The 14581-nt window shown below is 41.7% G+C and overlaps 1 protein-coding gene across 5 annotated transcripts in view; it reads right to left on the reverse strand.

The window, feature by feature from the left end:
* The window catches only part of SNX7 (sorting nexin 7), a 34224-nt gene extending 22797 nt beyond the window's left edge, over positions 1 to 11427 (reverse strand). Inside the window, exons 1-5 of one of the 5 annotated variants that reach the window (XM_052801826.1) lie at positions 10969 to 11424; positions 4841 to 5023; positions 2864 to 2974; positions 2275 to 2439; positions 1109 to 1310 (exon numbers count right to left, since the gene is read on the reverse strand). In XM_052801826.1, the coding sequence (XP_052657786.1) occupies positions 1109 to 1310; positions 2275 to 2439; positions 2864 to 2974; positions 4841 to 5023; positions 10969 to 11169 (862 nt within the window). In that variant the 5' untranslated portion in view covers positions 11170 to 11424. Of the gene's footprint in view, positions 1 to 1108; positions 1311 to 2274; positions 2440 to 2863; positions 2975 to 4840; positions 5024 to 10968 lie in introns of all 5 variants that reach the window. The other 4 variants (XM_052801827.1, XM_052801824.1, XM_052801825.1 and 1 more) reach the window with 4 other exon arrangements.
* Positions 11428 to 14581: the final 3154 nt, after the last annotated feature.

A 14581-nucleotide genomic window follows, 5' to 3' on the forward strand; every position in this document is an offset into this window, starting at 1 on the left:
CAAAAAAAACCTCCATGGAAGATGTAATTAAGAATCCCATGTTAAGCTACTGCTAGCAGGAATGTTCTCTGAATCACAGCTATCAACAGTTCATATCCACAACAGTGCGGCCCTGCACACAAGAGTTCTGCCAAGTGCTATTTGGAAACTCTGGAAAGAAGATATAACCTACAGCATTTGGGAGCATGTCAAAATTCGTAAGGTTTTCCAAGAAATATTTTGGCACTGATGCCTTGAACCTGTGGACCTCAGCCAGCTATTTCCACTGAAATGAACGATATCAAAAGGAACTCTTCACCAACAGGTATTTTGCTTTTATAAGGCCCCTCCAATTTAGTGAGGACATGCTGAGATCTGGTACTGCACAGTAAAGCACAAGGGCTCAGTTATTAAAGAACACAGTGCAGCTCTTCAAATTATATTATATAGACAATAAAATCCCTCAAGTGCTGACCAGTGGAAATTCTACTGAACAGGCCTAGTTTGAGATCAGGGTCAATCTCAGAAAGTCAGTAATTTAGCATTCCAGGTAGGTGTGCAAACTGCTGTTACTTAAGGAAAAAATTGAGATCAGGTCATCCTTCTTAAGAAAACTCTAACAGGCACAGTTTCCCATGACAGAAACTATGGCCAACAGTAAAGCTATTAAGAAAAAAAATTAAAAACTACTTGGTCAACATGGAAAAAAGGTGCAGAATTAAACAAAAAAAGATGTTTACGAGATCTGGAATCTAGACAGCATTATGCCAGTATGAGACAGCACAGACAACTCTGACTATTTACATTCCACTGAAAGTACAAAACAAAAGGTCATACAGCTTTTCAAAAAGCACAAATAAAAAGATAGCCATACTTGCTACGTTTTCTTCTAAGTTCCTTATCAAGTAGTTCAATTACATGTTAAAACTCTTCCTATTAACAAGTTATTCAAACTAACTTGAAGGTCTGCCAAAACAATGACCATTATGAAAAGCACAGTATAAACACAAATATCCCTTTTCTCCTGCTTGCTGGAAAGAGTATTTTGCCTGGCACAATGAAAACTAATTTACTTTTCCAATATATTAATTTCTTAAATCAATAAAACTGATACATGTTTTCTACTTACCCCTTTCTTCCTTGTAAATTCTATGAGCTATTTTGTCTAGTACGTTTATTTTCTGACTAAATGTTTCCATGTAATCGTTCATTTCTGTAAACATTTCAGGACGATTTTTAACTCCCCCTCTTACTGAGGATGCTACAGCTCTGACGGTCTGTCCCATCCTGCTCAGCAAACCGGGACCCTGCTTCTTGTGTGAGGAGAGTTCCTAAAGACAGAACAAGCCATGTTTACTTCCAAGTACTTTTTTAAATTCTCTGAAAATAACGCACGCTTTAAAGCTTTTTTTTTAAACCAAAACTACATACATAAGCCTCTGTGTGTATTTTTAGTGTATAAATCTTACTATAAAATTATTAGACCAGTGTCAGAACCATACCTGTCATATACATTTATTAGCTAAGGCTTTCTGGGCAAACACAAGCATGCCGTGTATCACGTTCTCACAAGAACTATTAAAGATGGCAGAGAACCTTTAACCTTTCATTCCTTAGGGTGAGTTAGCTAGTTTGCAATTTTGCCTTTTGAACAGGAAAGCAGAGGTAATGATTTCAGAAATAAGTCATTGAGAAAAGCAAACAGTGTTCCTACTGGAAGAAGTAATCCATCTATTTTTTTTTTAACTCTTTTTATATGTTGCTAGAATAACTTTTGCTGAAGTTGAGAGGCAGGCTTTTCTGACTACAAAACTCTAATTTTCAACTGGACAGATCTTGCAAAAATACAACAGGAAATTGAAAGGCTGTATTTTTCTTTTATGAGACTAGTATAACTTTTTTTAAAAAAGCAAATGAAAAAGACAGTGCCATGCCAAAACAATAATTAATTTAAAATACTACTTTTCATATAATCTTGGAAGCTTATATGTATACCAAAAAGCATGCAGAGTTGAAATATTGTGAATTTGCCACAAAAATCCAAAATGCAGCAATAAAAACTGCTTTGGAAGCTACATCAATATTTATGGCCACACGCATGATTACCAAAAGCACAGAAGAAGAGGTTATTTCGGGGGATGAATATTCCATAAATCCCCTGCCGCCTTCTGACACTTCTGTAACGAGCCGTGGGAGGACGCTATTGAATGCTGAACCAGGGAGACTCCTGATATACTCTACTAACACAAGACATTGTTTCACATAACTGTAAATAAAAAAAAAAAGTCATTTTACCCAGGCCTGCGCAGTAAGAAAAATTTTGAAGTCTTCATTAAAAGTTAAAGTTGGATGATCAGCAATACGGTTCAAAAATTTATGTAAAGCTTTTCTTCGAGTCTCAATGAATTCATCACTAAATCGTTCCACCATTCCTTTCATTATGAATTTTTCAGGCAATGGCTAAGGAAAAAAGAAGAAATATTTTGTATAGTTTGCATAATATTGGGGGTATTATAATAGTTCTTCTACTTACTAAAAACCAAAAAAAACCCTTGTAAAATCCACCATGCAAAAAACTGTTATAAAGTTATCATATTCAACAGTGGTATAACATGGTTCTTGTAGCATACAGTGCAGAAGAATACAAGTACAACTAAGAAAGAAGGACATAAATTACTGCTAATTACTGCAAATGACACAATTACAAACATAAGAAATACCTTTATGGAATTTTTAATTATCACATACATATGAAGCTAATGAAAATAGGTTGGTTTAATGTTTGTGAGACTTCAGAATCTGAAGAAAGACCTCAAACATCTCTGTATAAAACTGGAGCCATCTTTTAAACAAATAAGAATAACTTAAGTTTTAGCAAACGAACAGGAATAATCAGTGTCGGATGTGCTGCTTCAAGTTTGCTCTTCAACCAAAGGAAATCCTGATATCGCCTTCGAACTTCATATTCACTGGAGTCAAATTCACCACGAGAAGTCTGAAAACCAGAGGCAGAAAAAACAGGCCCAGGTTAGAATACCAGAAAAAAAGAACAAACTAGTTTTAGATCTTGGAGAAAACTGACTACTTGAAGGGAATGCATACATGATTCTATTTTGCCCGTGTTATTTGCTTGCTGTTTTTCAAAGTGCAGTGATCAACTACTTGAAGAGAGAAAACGCATCCCATTTTAGCAAGAAATCAAAGTTCTGTTCTAAAAAAAAAAAAAAGCAAGCACTAAACTGCACACTGAGTGACTGATAATAATTAGCCTACCACAGTGTTTCCAAAAGATTTCAATCATTATTTTAGTGTGGTATTTTCCTTTTAGCAATCACAGTTATGTTCATCCCTTTTAGGGCACTTCTTTTAAAGTGATTAGTAATCTACAAGTGAGGAAAGTCCATTTTTTAGCATTCTGAAAAAAACCCCAAATAGCTGACATAAGTCCTTGGGACCTGCTGACACTAGTCAAAAATCCCCACATTCAAAATATGAAAACTTCAGCATATCATAGCAATAACACTTCCTGTGCTGCTTAATGGATTCTGCGTTCTATCATCAATTCCAGTTTTGTAGCCCTTTGTTAGAACTTGCCAACAAACCTTTAATGCCTAGAAAAAATGCTTATTAGTGTTGCAAAATTGTCAGACCATGAGATTTATTTTATCGCTGCTCTATCTTCTAGAATCAAGCCACAAAGAACCCATGTTTTCATTAAAGTAATGCACGCTGTTTAGCATTCATTGTTGCACAGAGATTTATAATGCAATGCAAGTAAATTCTAAAAACCTCAAAACACGCTTTTGTAATCTAAACATTTTTGAGGGTTGAATAAAAATTTTTCAAGGTATGTGGGAGGAATGCTATTACTTTATCATCAACAACCAGCACTTCAAATTAAATATGATAAGAAAGGACAGAACAGATAAAAAAGCAACAGCAATCCACCTTACAGCCCTTCCATACTTATCTGAAAAAGAAATGTTCTCTCGTCTATAAAAACATGTATGAAGTGAAAATTATTGCTAGCAACCTAACGAAGATAGCTCTCTTCCTACTCTTTAAATATTTTATGAGGAATTGATATCTCCTCTTATTTAAGGATGAGTAATTCCCATTTGAAAATTTGGTTTTAAATGAATCTTTTAAAAAGAACTCAAAGTAAAATAAATTAACAGTGCAATTCTCAAAATGCAGCCTGCAGAATATTTGCTGGTAATCCCAGAAGAGCTGGCTAGTCTCACAAGGCTGACTTTCTTTCTTATTTCCAGTAAATAAATTTGTATTCAGGACAGCTAAAAATATACTTAGTTATTTCCCAATATTACTTTTTCATTGGAGAATTGTGGCAGTTTCCCCAGAAATCATACGCAACTGTAAATGGGAAACCAATGTCCACGTGATAGTAGATGCTGTAATTACAAAAGAATGGAATTGAAAGACTTTGTAGCAGGTAACATTTATGCAGGACAAAAGACTGCTAGCCTGCAAGTGATCCAAAAGTCATAAATGCTTGGGCTATTATAGTGTCTTTGAACTGAATCGGTCTTTCTGCTGTTTCATATTCCTGCTGAAGATCACAATAGAAAATGTTATTCTCATGTAGAACTGATTTGGCTGTTGAAGAATTATTACCTATTTTCTCAGGATAAAAGCATAAGCACCTATATGTGTAGACTTATACTGAATTTTTTTTCAGAATCTACTGCAGAGTTTCATACAGTTTTAGTGGTCTATAACTCATGGCAAAATCAGAGTATAATTTAAATTTAGTAATATCCCAGAGAATGGTATGCAAGAAGAGTGAAAATGCTACTACTGTTATCAATGTAAGCCATTATAGCCATGAGTGGATGCTTACCTTTGTGACTACTCTGTATGTAATAAATGTTTCAATGGCTGTAATGTGGCTTTCAGGATCATCGACTGTAATGAAGAGATCTCTTAATTCTGGTTCATCTTCAAATTTATACTGGTTTATCATTGATGAGGGGGATATTGGCATTGAAGGACTGAATGAGTTTACCTCAGCCAGTGATGTATCCTACAGAAAAGACATGAGAACATCCATATCAATAAATCTTTATACACAAACACACACATGCAAACACATATGTCTCAGATGCTAAAATGGCAAGCTTTGAAATAGCCTGGTAAAACAGATAAAACATAGAGCAGATGAAAGAATTATATAGTACATGGCAAATCTATTATCCTTTTCAGTATTTGCTTCAGTGAGGATGTAAGAAATAAGAATGAGATTTATTCTAAAACTGATGAAAGAGCAAAATGCTACCATTTGACAAGTGTGTTATGCATAGCTGGAAAGAGAACTTGCCTATGAATGCTAAAATTAGTTATGAATCCAAGCACCCAGTAATTGTGTAGGATACTTACCAGCTTTATTAAAATTGTTAGAAGCCAGTTACTCAGGACTTACGAAGTTTGAATTATCTCTAATAACTTGAACAGGGTGGATAAAAATGATGATTTTAAAAGAAAACAAGACAAAATCCAAATGAGAATTTTTATTGGACTTGGATATTTCAGTTTGCATAAATTTTAAAATAAAGTTTGAAATGGAAAACTTTTACAGAGACATAAATTTAATCTTTTTAAAAGAAAAACCGGTAAGTAAGAATGCAGTACAAATTCATTGCTTAATTTCTAAAAAAATTCAAACCACTGGTTTGTTGAAGTGGAAAACCACTTTTTGATAGCATCAACCACAGCTCTCTAAGAATATGCCCCCATAGCAGCTGCTTCTGCTCAGCGTGTTCAATGGTGATCACTCAAATGCTGAGAAACTGAGTGGAAATTAGAAATGGGCAAAAAATCTCATTTTCTTTCTTAGATGCAAGTCTGGATGAGATCTACTAATCTAAAATCTTGGAGGATACAGTGACTAGGAAAATAAATTAAATTCACTAACACCATAAAAGAGCATAATAAATGAATAAATCACTAAAAATAATAAATTTGGGCAATTAAAATCAATCACTTTTAAATATCAAACATCTTATACACTTTTTCCAATATATCCAATGCAATGAAGTATTTTTATAAGAAACTTTAAGATGTTTTCTAGAAGTTTTCTAGAAGTGTAGTTAGGCTATACTACCAAGTGGCAAAGAGTTGCCCTTTCCAGGGCCTCACTAACTATGGAGCAAGGAGAAAAGGGATGTTGCTGAAGAGAAAACTGCTCAAATGGCAGAAGTGGAAATGTGGGAGTCCACAGAAACTATGGACACAGCATCATCCCAAGGCCGATCTCCTGGGAGTGAAGAGCACACCACCGCAGTGCTGCTGAGCTTGGTGAGAGTTGCTTTTTCTCCTTTGAATTCAACTGGATCAAAACTTTCTCTGGAACACATTCGCCTCTCTTGTTCTTTTCCTACCTTAAAACCTCATTGCCTACTGCCATCCCTCTCCTTTGAGTTATTCAACATACTCTCGCAAATATGGAGTAGAAATTTATATTGAGAATTATGCACAGAAAGCAGTGATGTACCAGTTCTCCTCCCATCACTTAGGTACAGTTCTTAGAACAGGGAGAGAAAAGCAAGACGGAAGACTTTAAATATTATATAGCTGCTTACTTGTACACCTGTAAGTCATTTTATTTTTACTCAGTGTGTTCCTATGCATGATCTTCTGTACTGGTATCCAGCCAGCACTGTCCTGAGTGGTGGAGGATAAATAGAGAAGCTGTTTTCACTGCCCGCTAGCTCTAGCTGGCCATGCTCTACATGAAGAGTGAGGACCACTTGTTCAGAGCAGCCCATGCGATTCAGAGCACTGAGACAACAGGAAATTTCCAGGGAAAGAAAATGCATGTGAGCATGTAAGGGACTTGAACGGCCATATAACTTGAGGAATAATGACTCTGCAAGGCCTAAATTGGATCAAGGCAAATGTGTTTCCTATTTTCTTATTTTCCATGGGTCATTAATACCTTAATGCTGCATTCCTCCTTCTAGGTTGCTACTAAAAATTGCTCTACAGGCAGGTTTCTGACAGTATATTTTTATATGGAAGGGCTTATGAATATGTGGTTTGTGAAATAAAACACGGGCAATAAAAATCCATAGAATAAGCAGGTCTTCAGTTCTGTTGTAATACAGCTCTACTGTTCATCTGCGCATGAATGAATGCACGTGAGTTTTAAACAAGTATCTGTTTCTCTTTCTTTATCCTCATGATACTTCAGGTTTACTTCCAACAGTTCTTGAAGTTCGTGGGACTTAAGTCTGATGTCCTCACAGAAACACAGTAAAAAAGATGATAATTTTCTATTTTATCTACAGCTGTAATTTTGTGGTTGGAACTATGTTTTTGTGTGCATACATATGAGGGCAGGAGTTTTGTGGCACAGAAAAAAACAGACAATTCTTCTAGATCTTGGGTTGTATAACTTTAAAAAAAACCCCCAACTTTCTTCCTCTTCACCCATGCAAAGAGGATCAAGGTCCTGTCCCAGATAATGGTAACTTTTCCCACACCTCCCCCAGCCCCACCTACCTGCAGTACCCCTTCTCCCTTCCAAGCCCTTTCACTACTGACAGCAGTCAGCAGAGCTGTGTGTGCCGATCAGCAAATAGGTTCATGCATTTTGATTTACTGGCCAGGAGACGAAACAGAAAATCAATGTGCTCCTGGCAGCATGAGGGCCTTGTTCTGGGTCTCCTTCCTCTAATACTTGCACTTACCCTATCTCACTCTCACATTTGGCTGCAATTTGACTTCAAAATAAATAAGGGAAGGTAAACACTCATACAGCAGGAACAGCCTCAAAGTAGGCTGAGCACACAGCTGAGCCTGCAGCTCTCTGTAGAAGACATCAAGTCTGCGGGTTTGCCTAAACACCACTCCTCCCCAGAGCACAGATCCTGATTCAGGGTTGCCTCCATGCCTCATCCATCCATCCTTCCCTCCCAGCGAGGATCCAGAGCCTGCAATGTTCTGAGGCCAGGGACCCAAACCAGGTCTGGAGATAAAGGATGTGGTGGCAGAGTTTGTCTTATACGAGAATAGCTTAGTTGTTGGAGCATTCTTCAAAGAAGCAAAGAGATTCAGGAAGACAGAATAGTTACTTGGCCGAAAAAGTCACTTACAAATCAGTCTCAAATCCTTGATCAACTTGTTTTGGAAGAAAAATTAGCCTCTGTGCAATTCTGAAGTGGCATGTATGTCTTTTCCAGAAATACCATTAATTAAGTTTTCTGTAATTATGAAGTAGAGACAAACACTGTAAAACAGAGTTTGAAAGAAGAGCTACTAAAGATTTTAAGTATTAACTGAAGTGCTGACAGCTTTGTCAATGCCAGGTCACCATATCAGTTAACAAGGAAGACAAAGATTAACTGAATGGGTATTGCAATACATGTGGTACTCTATACTTTGAAACTAATGGAATAAAGCAGGTTGAAAACATTGTATTTGGTGACTCATAACTCAGCCCCCAGAAGTTGTCTCTGCTAAAAAGACCTCAGAACTCTTTCCATGGTAACAGAAACTAGGATAAAGTGAAATGCAAGTCACATCATGAAATGCTTTATCAGAGTTGCCAAAGAAGATGCTAGTCTGTAACATTTGAGATATGTCACAGGATGCCGGGTCAATGGTTTATGACACTATCGGGTTAAATGTCTATGAATTTTCATAAAATAAAAGCCCTGTGTTTACATCTTGAGTAATAACTTAGGGTATTGAGGTTGACAATTTTTAAGAATCTCATTTTTCACCATTTTGGTAGCTGGTACATTTCATTGACTAAACTGAGAAAAATGAAGTCGCTGTCAGTGTCAGACACCAAGCACTGTGCTGCTGCTGCTGTCCCGCTTGGCCTGCAAATGCTATACCACTACCTTAAAGACAGTGGTGTGAGAAACCCCATTAAGATACAATTTAAAATGAGGTGGTCCTGGAACAGTAAGTTATGAAAAAAATTGGGTTTACAAAACTTAAGTCTGAAGCTACTTTAGCCTGTCAGTTTCCCTCGAATATATGGAACATGAACAAATGGGGCGTAATCCCCAATCAACCTCACAGATTTTCATCAGCTCAAAAGATCAGCCCTCAAATTGCACCTGAAAGCAAACCATGAATTTCTGGTCTGTATATAACCACTAAATGCAGGTGTCCAAGCTTTGGAAAGAATGCTGTATTTTCACATAGTACAACAAATTTTCTTGTTTACAGGAATAAGTTATCATGTGGCATGCATTAATCATAGTTAAGATTTAATACAAGTATGAAATATTTGGCATGAATCCAGGTAGCAGAAATTTAAAGATATAGATATTTGCCATATAGCAGCAGTAACTCGTATCAACTACACTTGTTTTTATTTTTTATTCCTAAGGAGCATCTCTCTGGACAAGCGAGCAGCATAACTGTTGATACACTGTATCGATAGGCACATACCTGCATGCAGAACTGCCTGAGCTTACCTAGTAAAAGCAAAAGGATTCAAAGTATGAAACAACTAAAATTATATTTTAGCACTGCTTTTGCATGCAAGTTCAGTGAATCATTCATCTCTTTATATCAAATCAAGACTGGTGCTTTTCTAGAAAATATGATACAGCTAGACCCTAGTTATGCTTCAGAAAAACACAAATAACTTGGTGAAATTTAGCCTGACCTCTTGTATGTTACAGACCATTAAATCACCTAATAGTCCCTTCTGGCCTTAAAATCCATTAATTTCAAGAATTTTACTACAGTCAAAGTTTAAATACATAGCTCCTAAGAATGAAGCTCTTATTCCAATGTTTTTACTCATGCATACCAAAAAATGCATCTCATTTACAGAAATATAAAAAATACACATCTAATTCATATGACAATCAGTCCTACTGAAAAAACATTTGGTGTCACATTTTCAAATAGGAAACATATCTGCTGTTTTCTCTCCAATGTCACACATCCTGTCACATAGTGGTTCAGAAGTCTCGGAAGGTGAGCAGGGCCTTAGCCCCCTATATGTATTTTTTCCACCTTAGCTCTCTGTATGTCCTTACATTGTATTTTAGATGCTGCCTTGGTAAGGCCGACAGATCGATGACATGCTCTCTTCTTTAATGGCTGAGAAGGCAAGAGGTTAAGTCTCACCTTAACCAAATCAGTATGAAGTGAGAAACAACATACGTGGTAGCCACACCGGACTTCATTGGTTTAACTGAAATCAGCAATATCTACAAGACTGGCGCCCATGTACCTAGCTAACTCTGTGTGCTTTCAGAACGGGGACCCTCATATATCGTCAGTTACATTCATTTTATTCCCTTCATCAACATACAGATGTTACCTTCTCAAACATCCTATGTGAAGGTGCTAGGCTTCCCTTCATCTTTTGAAAGAAAACTTGAACTGAAACTTGGAAATACTTATTTGTATTTAAATACAACTGCAATTACTAAATACGACTGTTTATTTAATTTACAGATAGATACGTGGTACATGACAAATGCGATGATAAGGTTACGGCGAGCCCACATTACTTTGCAAATTTAAGGTAAGAGCAGTTATGACTTGCACAGCTTGTCTGCAGTAGCAACCCCCCCTTTTCGTGCCCAAGGAGAGGACACCGGCGGCTCCGCTGAGCTGGCCGGGCTGCCTGGGGGCGCGGGGCTGCCTGGGGCAGCCGCTCGGCGGCCCCCGGAGCCCCGGGGGACTTCTCCTTGGGCAGCAGCCGACAGCCGGACCTGCCCGGCCCAGGCGCTGCAATGTCCGGGCGCGGGGAGCGGAGGCTGCCCGGCCAAGCGCGGGGCAGGCGGGCAGAGGCCGGGCAGAGGCCGCGATCGCCGCCCGGGGCGGGGCCGCCCCGTCGCGTCATGTCCCGTCCCGTCCCCGCGCGCCCGGCGCACGGCAGGGCGAAGTGCCGGCGAGCGAGGGAGCGGCCAGCAGCCCGTCCCGGGCGCGGCGCGGCGCGGCGCGGCCCGGCCCGACCCGACCCGACCCGGGGAGGGGAGGGCGCTGCCGTACCTTGCTGAACACCTCCAGGTCGTCCTCCTCATCGTCCAACGCCAGCACCTCGGCGGCGGCAGCAAGCAGCGGCCCCCGGGCCGCGCCGGGGGAACCCGCGGGGGGGTCGGGGTCGGCCTCGGCCTCGGCCCCGGCGTCTCCCCCGCTGCCGAGGGAAGGCGGGGGGAGCGGCGGCCCCAGTACCCGGCCCTCTGCCTCCATCCTTCCCTGCGAGCGCGGGCGACGGCCCCGCCAGACCCGCTCCCTGGGGGGCCGCAACTGGCCACCCGCCGCTCCCCCGACCCCGGCCCCGGCCCGGGGGGCGCGCACAGTGCGCAGGAGTGGAAGCGGCGGCGGCGGCGGCGGGAGGGCCGCCCTGCCGGGGCGGGAGGAAGCGGAGAAGCGGAGCCGGGACGTGCCTCCCGGCAGGCCCCAGCTGCGGGCCTGCCCCTCAGAGGGCGGCGGGACCGTAGCTGAGGCAGCAGCCTCTCTGTGGAGGCTGACCGTGAGGCGGGGGGGGGGGGGGGGGAGGAGGAGGCGGAGGAGGAGGCGGCGGCGGCAGCAGCAGCAGCAGCTCATAACGCCCACAGACGTTTTCGGGGAGGCGTGGGGGCGTCGGGCTCGTTTACGTGTCGCCAGCTCCCCGCTTTGGCCGCCTCCAGGGTTGCTGAGGGACTGGGCGGGTCGGCCGGGGCCAGTCGGGCTGGGGTTAGCCGCCCTTGGTTAGGCACCCGCGGCGGCCGGCTCGGGCTCGGGGAGGGTTCCTGCCGCTGGCCTGGGACGCTGGGAAAAGCGTGTGCTGTGCCTCGGGTTAGAGAGCCTAGTGGAGCCAAACAGCCGTCAGCTTGTGGCCTCGGGAGCCCCGAGAGTGCCCGGCAGGGACGGGCGTACCCAGGCTTTCCTTTTTCCTCCGGCCTGGTCTCTTTCTTCCTGGTGGGCGTCCAGGCTGCACACCCCACGTCCCCGCCACCGGGGCAGCAGCCAGAAAGCAAGCCTTGCTTCTTGCCTCTCGTATGCCTTGGACAGCCCATCTGTCGTTTGTAGCTGGAGGCTTACTTGCTTACTCCTTAGTCATGGGGGCTGGTGTGCTTTCTGATATTGGGGCCAGAGATTACGGCTGGGGTCAGATTTACTTGTGAGAGCAAATGGACGCCCCGTTACATCCAAAAAGCAGCAGGGAGAGGGACACCAAACGTTTAAAAATAGTAGAGCTGCAGAAAGTAAAAACATCAGAATGGAGGGATTTTGAAGTTGCCGGTGTTGAATAGGAAGTAATGAGCAGTGCTACTAGTTGCAGGAGCCGGGGACGTGTAGTAAGCGAGCAGACAGGTCGAGGCTGGTCTAACCTGCGCTGGGGTTCAGCACTACCTTGGGCAGCGAGCTTCCGTGCTGAACACAGGAGGTCTTCTGCGGTGCTGGGCATGTCACCGAGGCCCACATTTGCACAGTGTAGAACAAGGCAGGTCTTTACAGGCTCCATCTGAAATGTCTGAGGTCAATGGGACCTTTGTTGTTAACGTAGGCTTCAAGAGTCCTGGGTGGGTACTTAAATAGGCAGATACAACATAATCTCTGTACCTTGCTTCTCTTGCTGTCAAATTAGAAAAGGCAAACCCTGTAATCAAATGAAAGTATTTTGAAAAGTGCTCATTTGTGAAACACTCCTGGCAGTTGATGAGGAAATTCATTTGGTGTTTCATGCTTTTCGGTGAAGTCTTGAGCCACAACTTGAAAGAGATAAACACTAAATATTCACTGAACTGTGCAAAGAGGAAAACGATATGCCTCTGTCATTAGAGAATGTATACCAAGACATTTTCATGTTTTGTTTTTTTTTTTAAAAAAAACCCACCAAACCTTAAAATTCAGAGGAAACAGTGAGTTGAGGGCTGGTGGACCTTTATGCAGAAGTGATCGCACACATCTTGGCTAACAGACAAGCGTTTGCCATAGTAGGTTGCTCTCTTCTGTGGACCAGCCACCAGAGGGAGACGGGATGCACCTTTCCTGGGGACTCGGATGCTCGCCGATGGCAGAGTATGTTTCAGTAAGTTAAAATAGGCACGTTCTGTAGTTTCAAAATAAAGACTGGCCTAGTACAAGATCCTCGAGCTGCTTTTCCTTCCGACCCTGTGTGGACCGTCCCCGCCCTGCTGCTGTTTGCTGTGCCCTAGCTCTGTGCCTCTGAGGAACCCTGGGTTTCTCTGGTGCACTGCCTTCCTCGCAGGCTGCCACCAGCCCTTGGCTGGGTGCTGCTCACCTCCGGGCTCTGCAAGGTGCAGGCTGGGGTTCCTTGTGGTGCAGGTGCTTCTCATCCAGCACCAAATCTACAGCTCTTCCCACCTCTGGGTCTTTTACAGTTCCTTTCCAGTGTCCTTGCTGCTCCTGTATCCTCTGGTTACCTTTGGGTACCAGATACTGATGAAAAGTGAGTATCAGAGTATAAATTTTCTACTCTTTCTACTCTGTCCTTTGTACATCAATGATAAGATAAGTGTAGCTGGTTTGTTTTCTGACTTTATATAGGTGACGGATGAGTTTTGTTTCCTCTGGTTTTGCCTTTATTTCACTGTTTCTAAGGGCCATGTGTTATGGCAGAGGCCTACAGGTTTTCTGAATACAGTGAGTACCTACAACCCATATAATGCCTGAGTTTTTAATATGTCTGTATTTAAATACAGATGTTATACTTGTGAGGCAATAACAAAATAAAAGAAAACTCATTGAGGATCAGAATTCCAGACAGCCCACATCAGAGATGATAAATAAAGGACAGGCAGTCAAAGAAAGTATAAAACTGATGTACTGTAGGCTGAATACTAAGGCTGTCATCTGGATCATACTAATTTTTCAAAGTTTTACCATTCTCTTGGGTTCTTTATTTCTGTTTGAGAGAATCTCACAAGATGCTTTAATTGGATTTTTTCTTATTATAGCTTTTTATTAGCTCATTAATCAAGCTTAACAAGACATATTTTTAGATTCCTCGCTAGCAGTGCTTATCTTTCAGTGCTTTATATTTGAAGTACCAATCTGTGAGGAAAAGGTATTCATTGTCCTTTGCTCTAGGAAAATGTGCATTACATTTAACACTTATTTGGAGTTTTAATCATCACAAGGACCCATGCTAAAACAAAAATAGGAGACTGTTCTGCCATCACTTTCACCTGCTCTCTGCACCCTCTACCCTAGTTGTCCCTAAGCTCTATTGGGAGTAAATATAACTTCAGGGCACCTTCCCTCCCATGCCGAGTCCCAGTGGGATTGCCAGCACCTCTCCCACTGCAGTATTTAGCAAAAAGAGCTTTTTACAGACTCAAGAATTTGTTGCTCATTTTCTGCTGTAGGACCAGAGATGACATTAAACAGCTGAATAATTGTGCTATTCAGAGATACTGCAGGTAGCATAACTACAGAGCTACACTTACCAGAGGGGATTTACAGGTTCCTCTTGTACTGTTATTTCAAAAGTGCATTGCTGTAGATCTTGGTTATTCTTCATTTCAGTGTGTGTATGTGCACATGTATGCCAACAGGCTCTGTGTTTCCTGAGCGCCTGGGATTTACACATTTAGCCACAGATATCCTTCTCTGAACCTGTGGAATTAGATCTTGGCAATAATTAAGGGTTGAT

This window comes from Harpia harpyja, chromosome 11 (assembly GCF_026419915.1).
Source record: "Harpia harpyja isolate bHarHar1 chromosome 11, bHarHar1 primary haplotype, whole genome shotgun sequence".
NCBI classification, from domain to species: Eukaryota; Metazoa; Chordata; class Aves; order Accipitriformes; family Accipitridae; genus Harpia; species Harpia harpyja.